Here is a 17,608-nt window from a genome sequence, read left to right on the forward strand (position 1 = left end):
TTCTTTATTACTCTTATGGATATATTCCTTGCTTTCAATAACACACCATCATTTTTTTCAAATATTAGTCTTTCGGACTATAACAAAATTTTTAGAACTACGAAGTTCTTTTGTATCGTTTAATTTTTAAATCATCAATCTTTAGGATTTTGATATATTATCAAATTGTGACAATCTTATCATGCCATCTGTTACAACCACAAGATGATCTTTTATCAAAGAATCATTAAAATGTGATGTGGCTTCTAGTCATCTAATCACAAAATCAAGAGTACAATAGCTATTAGCTATTTATTTATATGTTTAACATTTTACTTTCTAATGCAACAATTAAGTAATATCAGAGATGATAATCATATATAGTAATATTATAGATGAACATTAACCTCATAGTAAATCAAGAAGTATAAGGATATAGAATTATGAAAAAGTAAGAAAAAAAATAAAAATTTTCATATCTCAATATGATAAATAAAATATTCGGCTACCCATGAATTAATAAGGTTGATATACAAAACCACCATTTCCTCTAAATAAATTGGAGAAATCTTATCAAACTGTTCGGATCAAACTATCTTCATTCAACGAACAAAATATCAATGTGTATCAACTAGAAGCCATGAACTTTGATAGTAGAGTATCATGCTGATAACGTGTTATGAAATTAACTAACAAAGAAAGTAGATTAGAAAAGAGATGTGCACAAGAAAATGAGAGAATGATATTGTATTTTTCACTTGCATCACAATACAATGGCATGTCTTATTTATAAACACAGTCTTACACATAGGTTACATTTGTACTTAAATGATAAATAGTGGACAATAAACCACATGAATATGAGTAGGGAGAGTTACAAGATTAAAAGCATAGTGGAAAGGTAATGGAGTAGTGGAAGATTAATGCTTAGTGAAAATAATGGGAGTTGATGAACTTGAAGAGAAAGAGGAAGAGGAAGAAGAAATGGACATCCACATGTTATAATATTTATAACAAAAATAATTCCACGATTGGACAAAATTATTTTTTTCTTTTTTAGACAATAACCTGATTACAAATTTTCCATATATATTGCATGCTATGGCATACAAATAATACGCCCAAGTTCCTCCTAAGTGCAAAATCGATCTTATACACCATAATTATTCCAAATTACATTGCCTTTTATTATGGCTCCAGCTGAAGAGAAAGTAAAAGTCCTTATGGTATCAATGGCTTTCCAAGGCCCCATGAACCCCATGCTCAACCTAGCCAAACTCCTCATTTCAAGGGGTCTTCGTGTCACTATCGCCGCCACTGAAATGGCTCGACATCACATAATAAACTCAAACCCTATTGCCCATAATTCTCAAATCCAGATCGAGTTTTTCTCTGATGGTCTTAGCCTTGACTTTGATCGCCTCAAGTATTCTGATGATTTCTTCGATTCTCTAAAAACAAACGGTCCCAAAAACTTATCAAGTCTCGTCATTACTTCGTCTCACCACTATTCTTGTTTAATTATCAATCCCTTCATGCCTTGGGCCATCGATGTGGCTCACGAGCATGGCATCGCTTGGGCAGTACTTTGGATTCAGGCGTCTTCTGTGTTTTCCATTTACTATCGTTACTATAAAAATGTTTAACTTTTTTCCAAATCTTGGAGACCCCAATGGGATTTTGCACCTGCCGGGACTTCAACGTTAGAGATTAGAGATCTTCCAACCTTTATGCTTCCTTCCAGTTCTGCAGGTTCCTCCATCAAGAACATTCTTCAAGATCTTTTTCAATCTCTTGATAAAGCACAATGGGTTCTCGCCACTTCGTTTGACGAAATTGAGGAAGAGATTGTGAAGGCCATGGATTATCTAATCAAGAATCGGTCCATTGGACCGTTGGTGTCGCCATTTCTTGTGGGACAAAAAGAAACCGATGATCTCAGTATTAACCTGTGGAATGCCGAAGATTCCTGCATGGGGTGGCTAGACGACAAGCCAGATTGCTCGGTAATATATATCTCATTTGGCAGTGTGATTGTCTTCACTCAAAAGCAGATAGATAATATAGTTATGGCTTTGAGAAATACCGAGAAATCGTTTCTTTGGGTGGTTTAGCCAGCTCGGAAACATTGCGAGGAAGATGATTCTGCAAAATTGCCAAATGAATTTCTGGAAGAAATGAAAAAGAAAGAGACAGGCTTGGTGGTCACGTGGTGTCCGCAAGAGAAAGTGCCAATGCACCGTTCTGTGGGTTGCTTCATGACTCATTGTGGGTGGAACTCGACGGCGGAGACGGTGGTTGCCGGAGTGCCGGTGATTGCTTATCCAAAATGGTCGGATCAGCCAACAAATGCTAGGCTTTGTGGAAGTGTTTTCGAGAATAGCGTGAAGGTGAATTTTGAGGAAGATGGAAATGTTAGCGCAGAACAGTTGGAGAGATGCATCAGAAAAGTGATGGAGGATCCAGAGGGTAACAAGATGAAGAAGAAGGCATTGAAATTGAAAGACGCAGCAAGGAAGGTGTTGCAGGAAGGTGGCTCATCTCATAATAATGTTAATCAGTTCATTGGTGAATTAGTTCTTGCAAAGAACCAGGCTTCAGCTTAAACTTTCGCTGGGGGGGGGGGGGGGGAAATCAACGGGCCTATTTTATTTTTACCTTGCAGAATAAATTTAATTACACATTTTGGAGTATTCTCCAGATTCTTCCCGCAAGCTAAGCTTGAACTTGGGAAGAAGTAGAGAGGCTGAAGGAGCTGTTTTCGAGGACTGAGGGGTTCTATGTTTTGGAATATCTCTTTCATGTCTTCATTTTACCTTCTCTGCCCAATGTTACAGAAAATTTCAGTAATAATAGGGATACCGTTTTCCTTCGTTATATCAATTTATAATGTTTTATGCTTTTATATTACAAGTTTTAAATTTAAGCATATCAACAAATCTAAATTAAGGTAGTTTTTCCAACATGTTTTGCTCTCTCATAACGTTCAAACAATGAAATTATTAACTATCAACAATATTTTGACTCCCTTTCTCTCAAATCTAAAAATTTTAAATTAATTTGAAATAAAATGGACCATATATAAAAATCAATCTTTCAAATTAATGTCAGTGATTTTTCTGTTATTTAAATCACCATACGTTAATTTTAAATCATATTACCGATAAACAGTAACGCACCCAGTAAATCATATATGATACCAATTACTCCCTCCGTTCCTTATTATAAGAGACATTTGGTATTTATGGCATGTTCCTATATATAAGAGACACTTAAAAGTTGTCTCTACTTTTTTGTGTTAATTTCCTATTTTACCCATATTTATTGTTTCCAACTCACACTCTCTCTCCTTCCCACTTCTCTTTCTTTTAATAAATTACCATTGTTCTCTCTCTTTATTAATGAGGGCATTTTTGGAAAAAAAATTATACTTTTTACATATTAATTGTTCTTAATTAATTTTAACTATTTTTTTAATCAACGTAATTCGGTTATTCATCTCTTATAATAAGGAACAGAGGGAGTACTAAACAATAAATTGCCCTCAGGGTTTATTTCTTTAGGATAAGAAATAAAAAAGACCATAAGTATTTGAAAAATCTTGAAATGTTTACTTATGGATTTAAGTTAAAGTAATAGGAAAATTGTAAATAGATCTTAGATAACCGACTTATTTCCAAATATGTCCAGCAAATTTGCTAAAATACAGCGACGCTCCTATGTCCCGAATAATTGTCGTATTTTTTAACCTGTGCAAAGATCAGATTACTCTTTAACCAATCTATGAAGTTGACTTGTAGATCAAGAAAATTGACTTACTAAAAATGATTTTTTTTTCTTTTTGTGTTAAGACACATATATCTTTTTATTAGAAACAATCATGTTTAAGACATTGTTGGGTATGAGATGTGGGCATCTCTCCCAAAAGGTTTTGAATCTTTGTTTACTACATTATAGAATACTAGCTTTTTAAACTAGACCAACCTCCTTTAATCGAGAGATTTGTTTATGAATAATGAATCTCTTGTTTAGAAATTATTCGTAATTTTTCCCAGCATAATTCAAGGACTTGCGGACTCAGGCCTATCAGGTACCCAAACGTCTGGATCACTTGCAACTGCGCTGCTCAAGGACGAAATCTTATTACCTGGCCCACAGATAACCAACTTGGCCCAATTCACTATCTACAAAGTTTCAGAGAAATTCGATTCAGCCGTATCTTCATATTGTCCATGACTTCTTCTAGTTTTGTTATTCACTATTATACTTTCGCATAGCTAAATGTTATGTGCACAGTGTGTGTATGGAATATGAAGAATAAATTATAGAGTAAAATACATCAACGTCCCTCCTATTCAACCTAAATTATAAAGACCTTCCTTTTATTTTGAAAACTTATATGGACCTCCCTTAAAATCAAAATATATATTACACAAACCTCCTTTTTAGTTTTGAGATTCAACTCCCATCCACCCGTCTGTTAGTTAATTGTTAAATTATAAGATTAACCCATTATTTTGACCAAATTGTCCCTTCTTAATACAAATATCACTTAATAATTATTATTTAATGACATTTCATACATCTTTATTTAAACTTAAAAAATAATTATAATAAATATTTTAATATTTTTTGTTATATGAATTGATTACCATAGTATAAATTTTATTAATTTTATAAATACAAATTTTTATTTTACAATAAATCTTGTTTATTTATTTAAACTTACTTGTGATGTAATTTTTTAAATATATATTAGTAAAAATTGTTTTGTAATTGTATACATGTATTTTCAATAAAATTATAAAGTTATGTCTTAATTTATTAAATTTAGTAAAAATATTAAATAGATTATTAATAAATATTATATTAAAAGTTAAACTACATATTTAAAATAATGAAGGGTAAAGTAGGAAACAAGGTTTATTCTAATATTTTTTTAATTAAAAAATATATGTAAAGAATCTTTTTAGAATATTCCTTAACAGTGTTAATGGTTTGGACTAAAATATATGTTATCAAAATAGAGGGGATGTCAGTGTAATTAAGACAAAATAGAAGGGAAGTCAGAGTATTTTACTCTAAATTATATTATTGCCAGTGTATGAATAATGAAACTTACTATAGATTTTATTTTGATAATCGATTATATTTGACAAAAACTATTGTGATACAGTGAGATTTATCTGAGATTCAAATTTTTTTCTCGGTCAAAATCCAGTATTAGAGAATTAGGAATCGTGAAAAATCATATCGAAAAAGTTGATTTTATTTAACACTTGACCATCACAGTATTTGGAAATGTTTGATTCAAAGGGCATGGGCAACGGCGTAGAATGGTCCAATGCAAAGAGAAGAAAAGAAAGATGGTTGGTCTGTTGTGGAAGGAATCCCAAGTCCCAAAAAGTAGCCACCCCCCTTAACACTTTCAGCACCCACACTATCCATTTATGTTTCTCTCTCTTTTTCTCTTTTCCTTGTAAGAAGCCGGAAATATTTTAATGGCCTCCAATACAAGCATTAAAGTGGGGGGAAAAGAACAAAAGGATGAAAGTTTTTATGAACCATAAAAAATTTGCCCAGATTCTACAAACCTCAATCTAATTAAAAAAAACAAAAGACACCGGCATTTGGAAACCACCGCCTGCAAGAGATTCTTGTTCTTTTGTTTTGTTTTGTTTTGAGCTTAAATAAATACGCCATTGTGTCCATCGGTTATCAAAAGTGAAAAAGGAATAAGGTTTCTCACACCTCCACCTACCATTTCCCCCCACTCTTTTGACCACCCCCAAATTGGCCTTTTCATAAGCTATATGGTTAAAAACTCCCTCGATACCCTTCCTCATCAAATTTATTCTCCATCCTTAATAATAATAATAATAATTACTAACAGTAATAGTGTTTATATAACTAATTTTGACCATCCCAGTTTTATTCATACATTCCGTTTCATTGCCACAGAAAGGTGACACTTTTTTTTTTTGGAGAGAATCTTGCAATCTTTTTCGAATGAGAATGTGAAACCAGGTCAGTTTTGCATCTGGTATACCCAGTCTCTATTCAAAATATAGGCACTAGAGGCTTTGGAATGCTTGGATCCAGTGAGTTCCCAGAGTTAGCAAGTCATATTGTAAAGTCAAATTTTGGAGTTTCTTAATGGGAACACCAGAGCTGGGTGGGGGTGGCCATTACTGCGCCTGATTCTAATCCATTATCAAATGTTTCAGTCAACTACCCCCTTCCACAGGTCCCACTCTTTGAAAATCCCAATTTTAAAGTTCTTTATTATCATGTTCTCATATTAAATCTGCCACAGAGTGAATAACTCGATAGAAGGTTGGGTTAATCTAAGGATTAAGGGCTATATTTTTATATTAAAAGTATTCACAAAGGAATTATATGGGTATTGAGAAGTTTTTTTTATTTTAAAAAAAGCTTAATGTCATCTAGAAAGTATTAAAAAGGTAATCTTACCATAACCATTGAAAAAACTAGGTTTGATTATTAACATTTTCTAATGACAAGGGCAATATTGCTCTATTTTTATAACACTTCCAAAATAATATTGAATCGAAAAAAATATTTCGAATACTTGTAATTCCTTTGCTAATACTTACATGGCAAAAATGACTCACAATCCTTAAATTAATAGTAATATCAAATTTAAGGGGATGTTTGGATAAGTCAACAAACACTTTTCGGAATCATTTTTTCACAAATTGAGATAAATTTCTTCATATATTTACTTCGTATACCGTAAAAATTTATGAAACTATGCCCCTTAAGTCCTACATATATAGCTATGTTAAGAATTTGTAGACATTGAGTAATTGGATAAAATTAAATATTCTTTTATTCCCGGGGGGGTGGGGGAGGAAAGAGAAATTGAGGGGGAGAAAAATCTCTCAGCACATGATGACCTCTCCACCGTCCATTTGCCCTCCGACCTGCTCCGTTTAGACGAATGTAAAAGAAGTCCCTATTTGCTTTGCATACTCTTTGGAGATTCTGAGCCATTCTTTTCACTCTCCACTACCACCCGTCTTTCTCTTGTATAAAACATTTCAACCATTTCATTCACCGTTAAGTTTTGTGAAACAATGAAGCTCTCCGTCGTGCTTGTGGTGGTTCTCACAGTGCTTCTCGTCACAAGGCCAGGAGTTGCAGAAAGCAGAGCATCTCCATCACAGACAAGCCTTAAGTTTCAGAACAGAGCTCTCGTGAAAGAGAAGACCAACCCTAGAGATGATCTCAGAAGGCGAGCTCTGATCCAGAATAAAGTCTACACGACGTTGTCTTCTGGGCCTAGCACAAAAGGTCCCGGCCATTAGCCACAACACAAAGCATCATATTGTCTCGAGTTTCATAATATTTCAGCTCTCTCACAGCTTTCTCTCTGTAATATCCTCTGGGTATATCATATACATTTTGCTTCATAACACATATAGCTGCTTTGTACATGAAGTATACATATAGATAGAGTGATGTTTATCTACCAGAATTTCAGCTTTTTAGATTGGTTATTATGTTTTCTCATAATTTCAAAGTTTGCGGGTTCTATGACAGTTTGCAAGTTTAAAAGCACGTAACCAGTGATTAGAAGGTGATTTTAAAATGCTAAAGTTGTTATATATTGAGATTATCATCAAGATGAAGATGAATGATATCAAATAACCCCCAAGGAGAAAAACAACAAAAAGGAAAAACAAAGGCGTAGATTAAGGTGAGTTTTGGGGACTTCAAGGTGGAGATTGGTACGTGCACAACAACGTTAAAATGGTTTTTTTTTTTTTTTTTCAACTTCTGTACCATGAAGAGTCAGGTATGTAACAGTAATTTTAGGGTCTTGCAGTAAAGTTTCCTTCTGCCTTTACACTGGGGGGCTAATCTTTATTTAACCTGAAAAAAAACTTTGCACGCCTTTGTTACCTTAAAAGTGGCTTCCCCTTCTTGTTTTGCAAAAGGCAATATAAAGCACTTGTGTCTTTTTCTCCTTTTGTCTTTGGCAATTCGCATAGCACTGGTGGTTGTTTACCAACAAAATAAGAGGTAGTTGCAGACTTGCAGTGACATCCAATTAATTTTGTTAGGGAATCTGCAACGGTCTATGGCTGTGGACAAAAGTCAACCAAATATCTCCACAGTAATAATTTATTTACGTTCAAAAGTCAAAACAATAATTTGATTTGTGATATCGAATGGTAATTTTGTGTGTGTTTGTGTGTATATGTGTATTTTGCCATAGTTGAACACTCCCTTTATGCGTGTGATCGTATTCGACGCGAATATTTTTTAAATCAAATTATTATTGATATCTATAAATTTGCAAAAAATTTTAAGTTGTTTATTTTATTTATATTGGCTACATACATAACTAGGTGAACTTCTGTGCTTCATAAAGTCTAGGTAGAAAATGTAAATGCCTTGCTACGAATTTATATATTTTAATATTGTTGATTGATATTGATCCCTGAATAATTAATATATAAATCTGTTTCATCCAAACAAGTGTGATCACTAATAATTAAGGTCAGCTTTGATGATCAGAATAAAGTAGAGTATAAACAATAGTTAAAAGTTCAATTCCAACAAATATACGTGAGAAGGGGGAGATTACGTTGGCACAAAGTAGTATAACTATATTATTTATTTATTTACAAAAAAGAAAGTACAGTATATCATTTGATTTTAAAGAATGTCAGTGTATAAAGTATGCATCTATCCCATCATTTATTTTTACCATACGATTCGAGCTTAATTACTCTATAAATAAATTATACTACTTCCGATCCTAAATATAAGAGTTAATTGACTAATTTGAGAAAATTAAAAAAAAAAAGTTAAGTTAGTTATTTGTAATAAATAGATGTTATCTTTCTTAAAATATCCTTGCTAATCAAGTGTATTGGCTAGAACTACTATTGTTAGAAAGATTATCTTGGAAAGAAATACATAAATATGAGAGACAAAGTAAATTAGGATCTTATATTTAGAACCAAAATAAAAAGTTAAACAAGTTCTTATATTAAGAATCGGAAGTAGTAAATTCTTTTTTTTTTTGAAGAACAATTAAATATATACCCCAATGTCAAACTTGACCTAAAAGTAGAACTTTCTTTTCACATGACAACTTCTTGAAGAGTTGGACACCATTATGGCAAAATAATGAGTCTAGTTGAATGCTGTACTTTCAAACTCGCCCCGCTTTGACATGCCAGTGGATCAATCCCAATATTGACAGCACAATAGTCATCAATCTTACAATTGCGTCCAGCACTTAATCCCACTTTTCAGTGAGTATGGAATATTAACAATTCCAAAAAGAAACTCGCAAGGAAGAGAAATTAACTGAAGCCAACGATAATTATTGTAATTTGAGAGGCTTAAGCTAAGATTTGATCATCCGGAACCATCAATATGCGACGGAGAGAAAACAGAATGGGCTGCACTATCATCGTTCAAAATTGACATGACTTCTGAGTCTGCTTGTGTTGACAGAGTAGGAAGACGCCTTACGTTGGACAGTTCAATTGATGCCGTAGCCCCACTTGAAGTGTCCTCTCGTGAGTTCCTCTGTCTCGCACCTCTCTGAAGTTGGAGCGAATACTCCAAGTCCCACAACACATCACTCATAGTTGGCCTGTCACACCCATCGTCCTGCAGACATTTTTCCACTGTCTCACTGAATTTTCTTAGTGAGTTTGGATCTATTTGGTACTTTATCGTCGGATCTATCAGTTGGTCCAGTGTCCCCCTTTGCTTGCAGAACATTCCCCATTCAGCTAAGTTCACTTGGTTCCATGGAAGCGTAGGATCAAGTGCTGGTCTTGCACATAGCACTTCGAGAAGAACCACCCCAAATGAGTAAACATCAGATTTGTCTGTTAACTGTTGGGTTCTGAAATACTCAGGATCAAGATACCCAAATGTGCCTTTGACACCTGTGGTGATAGATGGTTGTTGATCAAGAGGACCTGTCTTGGAAAGGCCAAAATCAGCAACTTTAGCAACATGGTTTTCGTCGAGCAATATGTTGGTGGACTTCACATCACGGTGAATGATTCCGCCAGCTGCTCCTTTATGAAGGTAATTCAGACCTCTTGCTGCTCCAATGCAGATTTCGAGCCTCAGTTTCCAAGGCAAGCTGGGGAGATTTGCATTGTACAAGTGATTTTTGAGTGTGCCTTTTTCCATGTACTCATAAACCAGTATCATCTCAGACCTCTCGTCACAATACCCAATTAAGGACACAAGATGACGATGGCGAATTCTGGACAAGACCGTGATCTCAGTTTGAAATTCTGGGAATCCTTGTCCTGACCCTGGCTCACTTCTCTTTACAGCTACTTTCACACCATTCTCGAGAATTCCCTTGTACACATTGCCAAATCCACCCTTCCCAATAATCCGTTTTTTGTGGAAATTGTTTGTTGCAGATTGAATCTCCTTAAAAGAAATCTTGAGTCCCAGTTTTAAGTTACCAAGAGACGAGCCATGGCTGCTTCCCCATTTGCCGTGGGAACTTCCTCCTCCCTTAACTGAAAGTGGCGCCCAATCCAGAGTTCTAATAATCTTTGGTTTCCCATATTTCCGGATGAAACAGAGAACAATAACCGTAATGCAAATCAGGGCCGATGCTCCAACCCCCACGTCTAGAAGGAGATGCTTATGATTCTTCTTACATTCGTAGTTGGCCTCTGCAGGAGCTCGAGTTTTAATGATTTCCATCACTTCAAGACCATTCAGGAAAGCATTTTTAACAATAGACGCTTCGTCAGGCCCAACGCTGATGCTCAATTTTCCAGAGTCATCAGAATCGACAACAAAATCACGATAAAAAGGAACAGAAAGCGGCCATAAATCGGCACGAACCGACCAATTGAAGAAGTTGTAGATATAAAAATTGAAGTATGTAAGGCCTTGGCTACTACTGATAACGTCACAAAAGTGAGCTCGAATGAAATAACTAGCATTCCTCTTCACCCGAAGCGCCCATGATATGTTAAAAGATCTACCACGATTGCCTGAAGCTGAAGCCATCGCTCTGGCTGTCTGGTAAACATTTTCTGGGGCTGTAACATTATTTGAAGCCAGACCATGTTCTTCCGAACCGTTATCTCCTCCTCCGTAATTAATACCAACAACTTGAGATAACTTCTTCCCTGTTTTAGTGTATTGATCATCTTTCGTCCATCTTCTCCGCAAGATATCGTTTTCCTCAGAGCCACCAACATCAAGCATGTAACTCATACGTAACACAGAGGAGAGAATGCCCTTGTAGTCACTGGTATTTCCTTTGCTAGTAACATGTGTTGTCATATTGGGGATAAAATTATCGGGGAGGCGAAACAGTTCTATGGCGTTTACAAATGCGAATTTCGATTCCACGGGGAAAAAATCGATTCGCAAGCTCATGCAGCTACCGATGTTCAGATAAAACTCTTTTACTATAGGAGAGTTTGTTTGATTTTCGGCGCTGAAATTACCCAACAACAAAAATCCCGCACTCCAAACATTGAATCGAGCCCTAGATAGATTTTCTGGAGACGAGAAAGCATAGAAATGGAGACGTACCACATAATACCCGCCTTCATTTTCGCCGATTTTGAACTTGTAACCAGATGGACCATGAAAGATTCTCGCGGTTTGATACAGGGAAGGTGTAGTTGACGATTTATTAAGTTCCTTCAAGGTGGAGCTGTGCTTCAAAAAGCAAACGGAAGCAGAAGAGTGGTCGCCAGAGAAAACCTGACGAGAGTCGTTTACGCTGGAATCGGACCCGCAATTGATGAAATACTTAGCGGGAACAGCGTAGGCTAGAGCCAAGGAGGAGAATTGAAGAAGGAAAAAGAAACGAAACATGGAGATACAAAGAACTTCCATGAAAGCAAAGCGGGGGCACTTCCAGAATCCGGCGATAAATAAAGTTGAGTTTAATTTGAAGGTGATGATGAAGGAGCTATGAACGGATAGATGAGTCGAAGGAACATGGAAGCTGCATAAAGTGGAAGACCTGAGAGTGGTCAACTATTAATGAACTCAAATGCAAGTATCTTTAAAAGGTGCGTGTGGAAATTTCGGAAGACGTCCGGGAAATTTCAACCTGTCACTGGCTCACTGAGAAAAGGAATTTGATTGAGCGTTGTGGAAGAAGGCCCCATGAAAGAAACGTTCTTGGCAGATGCCATGACAAGTCAAAGAATTACATCACTGAATAGTATATATACATAAACTAGCAGCACTACTACGTTGGAATTATTCGCTGTATACTTGAAGTTCCATTCACGGTCTGAAGTCTAACCCCGGTCTGTACGTTGGTTTTGATGTTCCAGCTAGCATAGAAGTTTTCTTCTGAGATTAATATCTCTCCCTTCTCTCTCTCTCTCTCTCTTGCCATTTCATTTCTATGGAAAAAGTGAACGGTGAAATTTAATGTTTTATAAAATCATTATCTTTCTATTTTCATTCGCAGATACTGTCAACTGTTCAAGTCATGTTTTAAAGTCTAAATTTAATTGCTTAATTTTTAATAAAAATGAAAATGAGAGAAATGATCCGGGGATTATGTAACAACTATTCTCTGAACTATGCAAAATACCATATAAAACTCGTTTGATTTTAAGGTCTCAAAAAAAGAGTTAACACTTAAAAACTCATCCTTTTAACGATTGTATCAAATAAACATGAGTAATAAAACCTATAATATAATTCGAATATAAATATCCAAGTCTGTAGTCTCAAAGTCTAATATACCAAAAACAGTGGGGAAAACATGAAATAAAGCTAAAGTCTATCAGTTCAAGGAATTAACAAAATAATGATTTATTGTCTAGGGTCATGACAAATAGTAAGTAATCAAATTAACTCAGTATGTACTTGAGAAGTGTAAGAGCTCACTCCTCTGGTACCTTCCCTTGCTCTCTATAAGAATTGTCACTTGAAAAATATTAAATAATTGATGTGAGCACAAACGTCTCAATAACCCAGAGTTCAACCATACAGATACAACCATTACCCAAATATTTTCATATTAGCTAGGCAAACAAATATTGTAACAGCTTAAATAATTATTAGCAAAATATGTAACTAATTTAATAATATACCATATTCATATGTAATGGATGCTTTCTCCCTTATTACTCCATCCAACCTTATTTTGCTGACTGGAGCCATAGACTTATACATGGTTTGGCTCACACTCTAGACTAACCAAAACTACTGTAATACTTAGGATATATCTGCCCAACTATGAATGAACTCAAATGTAAGTATCTTTAAAATAAAATGTGTGTGGAAATTTTGGAATTGGCTCACTGAGAAGAGGAATTTGATTGAGCATTGTGGAAGAAGGCCCCACGGAAGGGAACGTTCTTTCCACTTGCAATGACAAGTCAAAGAATTATATCACTGAATAGTATGTACACATACACCAGTACTACTATGTTGGAATTATTCATTGCATACTTGAAAGTTTTATTCACGGTCTGAAGTCTAACCCCGGTCTGGACGGGGGTTGCGATGCTCTTTTTTTTTTTTTAACAGCAGAGGCTTTGATATTCTAGCTAGCATCGAAGTTTTCTTTTGAGATTAATATCTCTCCCTACTCTCTCCCTCTCTCTCTCTCGCCATTTCATTTCTATGGACAAAGTGGATGGTTGAAATTTAATATTTAATAAAATCATTATTTTTCTATTTTCATTGGCATATAACTGTAAACTGTTCAAGTCATGTTTTAAAAGTTTAAATTCATTCGTTCATTTATTTATTATATAATATTATAAAAATAATTTCATAAGACATTAAATTTTAATTGTTTGATTTTTAATAAAAATGAGAATGACAGAAATGATCCCGGGGGGATTAGGTTCCAGATCCTTCCTTCATATGGCAATTTGCCTATTTTTTTCAGTTTCGGAATAGAATTTTGGGTTATCTCGTCTTTCTTCACAAGTGGGGTTTAATTTGGGTAACCTCGTTTACTTAGGGTTCTTTAGATAGAAACTAAATCATGATTTTAAAAATATTTTTACGGTATACGAAATAAATATGTAAAAGAGTTTGTCTCGTTTTATGAAAAATTATTTTTGAAAAGCACTTTTGGGTTAACTATTTAATTTAATCAATATCAATTACTTCTTCTTAATCAATTACTTCTTTGGAATGCTAAAAATGAAAAAAAAAAAGATTATTTAAGTAATAGAATTTTGGAGAAATTGCAAAAAAAGACTTTGGAATTGCAAAAACGCAGATAGGGACCCTTGACAACTTTATTTTGGGTTTTGACAACTTCATGACATATTATTATTGTCAAAACCCAAAATAAGTTGTCAAGGGTCCTTATCTGCGTTTTTACAATTCCAAAGTCTTTTTTTTACAATTTTTCCTAAAATTTTCGTGTGTTACTAAAGAAGATCTTATGCTTGCGTAGAATCTATAGACGCGTGCTGAACTCTCGGCAAAAACTCAGTTGATAATGTTAAGAAATAGAAGAAATGTGGAAAATTATACTAATAATTATTTTATAAAATATTAAATCTAAATGATTAAAATTTTAATTTAAGTGAAGGAAAAATGAGAAGAAGAGAGCACCCTGTTTTTATAGGGTTCCAGGACACATATAGGATGTGAGGTTTTTTTTTTTTTCCTCCTAAAAAAAAAAAGACGCATATGAGATCATGTCCTTGTTACGATAACGCGAAAACAAGCGGATCTAGTTCATACATGGTTCTCATTCGGTGCTCATCACCTGATGAGCAATCTAGACCGTCCAAATTAGATCTGGACGGTCCAGATTTAATATTATTAAATAATTATTTTAAAATAGAAAAAATTATATTTTAAAAAATGATAGTTAAGAAATTATTTTTATTTTTTATCATATACCTATTAAAATAATTATTTTTAAAAAAATAAAAATAAAAATAAAAATAAATCTAGACCGTCCAGATCTCCAGATCTGAATGTAAATCCAGTTCATGCAAAGTTTTCACCCCGTTTATTTAACAGTAATAGTTGTGATGTGTTTATTGTTGGCAACTTATTGTCAGTGCTTCTTTCGTGCCTCATTACAAGTTTTAATTTTTGGTATTTTTTTAATCCTTAATTACAAGTCTTATTACAAAGTTCTAGACATAATTAAAACGTTTTCACAAGATATCCCGCGTAAAAGATTAAAATCGCACATCTTATTTAATAAAAACATCTTTTGATGCGCTTTCTGATAGTGTCATTTAACTGAGGCCAAAACTAAAAAAGGGGAAAAATTTTACGTATAAAATAAATCTTAATGCTTTCTTCATACGTGTGTTTAGAGAAACTAAATCTATAATTAGGACATCATAGGCTCCATCCATGAGTTAGTAAAGAATAATCCCTTGTTGAGCGTGAAATGTTTTTTAAATAAACCAACTAAACACATGGTCTTTGGTTACTTGTCCTAACCAAGCACGGCATGGAAAGAACCCACAACGGTCCATTTTGATTTACTTATTTTTTATTTGACTCTTAAAAAAGTTAGATTAGTAATATAATGAGAGACTTACAATAAAATCTCACAGAAGAGAAATAATTACTAAAAAGTCCCAATAACAATCTCAGCAGCCTATAATAACAAGCTCTATAGTGAGAACGACAATATCTTAGACTTGTTTTTTAATTATTTTCCTTGTTTGGGACCTCATTGTAATTCTCCCTAATATAATTTATGTTTGGATTGATTTTTATAAATAAGTCAGTTTACGAAAATAGAGTTATATAGATTATTATTGAAAAGGTAAGTTTAACTATAAAATAACAAAAAAAAAACATAAATTTTATATATAATATATACTATTTTATTCTCTTTAGTTATATTTCTTCATATATTTTCTTATTATCTTTTATCTCATTTGTTATAAAGCCATATTTAAAATCAAAAGTACTTTCTCCTATATGTAATGTAAGTCACTTCTAAAAGAATAACTTGATCCAAAATTTAAGTCACTTGAGGAGTAATTAATGCTTATTTGTGAATCTTGTCCCCTCAATGCTTAAATGTGACTCTTTATATTTTTCTCTTTCCTTCACAGTTTCATTTAATATAGGTGAAGTTGAAGGAAAAAAATTCAATTTGAAACATATTTAATGAATCTATTTTTTTTGACATTGACAAATTAATTAAAAAGATTTATATTATGGACAGGGGAATATATTTATAACCTATTTATTATTTTTAATTAATTTTAACTAATTTTTTTGTTATCCCTAAATTAATTATTTGAAACTCATAACAAGAATTAGATAGAGTAGTAAGTTAAAAGTGGAATTCAACTCTTTTTTAACTTTCTCTCTCTACTTTTCAAAAGCTAAATGTCATAGTGCCTATTTAGATCAGTGATGGCAAAAATAGTTTATTTTTAATTTGACTTTTAAAAAATTAAATTGGATAAAAGTTAGATTGAATAATATGATTTATGTTTAAATTGATTTTTGAAAAAGTTAGATTGAGTAAAAATAGAAGTTGTTTGGATTATGATTAAATAAGTAAGTTTAGTTTGTAAAATTACTAAAAAAGGTATGACTTTTATTACATGATATAAAATTAAAAAATATCAATTTGTAGAATGTAATGATTTAAATTATTTTACTTGGAAGAAGTTAAATATAATAAAAAATATATTTAAATTAGAATATTTACAGAATATATTTGTTAACATGAAAACAATTTTCAGATTTAGCTTTAATTCAAATAAAGATTTCCCTATATACCGGAGAAGTAAGATACTAAAAGGGAAAAAAAAAAGAGGAAAGGAAAAAAATATCTCTACATAACTAGCTATTGTTAGCCAACCAACGTGTATAATTCCACTGCCTCTCATTTAATTATTTTTAATTCACAGCTTTTTTTAAAGACCACAGGTCTGTAATCTCTTTTTGTTCTTCATCTCCTTTCTCTCGCTCATTCATCTTGGCTGTGATGGTGGCAACTCACGTTATGTTTGAATTGGCGGTAGCAAAATTGACTTTTGTTTCATCTAACTTTAACAAATATTGAGTTAAGATAATAATCAATTAGTATAATATAATTTATGTTTGGATTGACATTTGTAGAAAATTCAGTTTGACAAACTTAAACTTGTTTGGATGAAATATAGAAAAGTAAATTCATATGTAAAATTACTAAAAAGGACTCAAATTTTGTTAACTAATTATATATATAATGTGATAATTTTTAAAAATATATTAAAATTAAAATTATAAAAAATATTAATATATTATTGAGAAAATTTGAATGTACTAAATATATGATTTTAATCCATTTTGTCTCCAATATTTATTTATTTATTTTCCAAGTAATTCTTATAGTGAATATACATATTGAGAAGTTTTTATTAATGTGTAGTTTTAATGTATATAATTAACAAGAATATTTTAGGCAAGACAGTATCAATTTATTACAAATAACTAAATTAATTAATTTTATTAATATCTTCAAATTAGTTATCTAACTCTTATATTAAAAATATGTAGGATCAAATTATTGGATTGGCTAAGAGTAATTTTGTCATTTTTCATTACCATCTTTTCTCTCTCCATGTTTGTGATGGCAAAAACTGAAAAAATTAGCTTTGGCTCCGTTTAGGTTAGTGAT

At 32.9% G+C, this 17,608-nt stretch overlaps 2 protein-coding genes across 2 annotated transcripts; one reads left to right on the forward strand and one right to left on the reverse strand.

Annotated features, from left to right (window-relative positions):
- Positions 1 to 1,211: 1,211 nt before the first annotated feature.
- On the forward strand, positions 1,212 to 2,585 carry LOC114751321 (UDP-glycosyltransferase 84B2-like). The gene is made up of 3 exons (XM_028939995.1): positions 1,212 to 1,443; positions 1,732 to 1,985; positions 2,094 to 2,585. Exons 1-3 carry the CDS (start codon positions 1,212 to 1,214, stop codon positions 2,583 to 2,585), a joined length of 978 nt encoding a protein of 325 aa, XP_028795828.1.
- A 6,581-nt stretch (positions 2,586 to 9,166) lies between these two features.
- Positions 9,167 to 12,064, reverse strand: LOC114751320 (probable receptor-like protein kinase At2g23200). Its single transcript, XM_028939994.1, has one exon. The coding sequence runs from the start codon at positions 11,860 to 11,862 to the stop codon at positions 9,379 to 9,381; it is 2,484 nt and encodes an 827-aa protein (XP_028795827.1). The 5' UTR covers positions 11,863 to 12,064; the 3' UTR covers positions 9,167 to 9,378.
- Between the last annotated feature and the right edge of the window lie 5,544 nt (positions 12,065 to 17,608).

This window comes from Neltuma alba, unplaced genomic scaffold (assembly GCF_004799145.2).
Source record: "Neltuma alba isolate B1F8T4 unplaced genomic scaffold, ASM479914v2 tig00006863_pilon, whole genome shotgun sequence".
Taxonomy (NCBI): domain Eukaryota; kingdom Viridiplantae; phylum Streptophyta; class Magnoliopsida; order Fabales; family Fabaceae; genus Neltuma; species Neltuma alba.

Coding starts and splice junctions, on each gene's coding strand:
- LOC114751321 (XM_028939995.1), top strand. CDS start 1,212: ATGGCTTTCCAAGGCCCCATGAACCCCATGCTCAACCTAGCCAAACTC. Junction 1,444..1,731: donor CGATTCTCTAAAAACAAACG/GTCCCAAAAACT, acceptor CCAGTTCTGCAG/GTTCCTCCATCAAGAACATT. Junction 1,986..2,093: donor ACGACAAGCCAGATTGCTCG/GTAATATATATC, acceptor TGGGTGGTTTAG/CCAGCTCGGAAACATTGCGA.
- LOC114751320 (XM_028939994.1), bottom strand. CDS start 11,862: ATGGAAGTTCTTTGTATCTCCATGTTTCGTTTCTTTTTCCTTCTTCAA.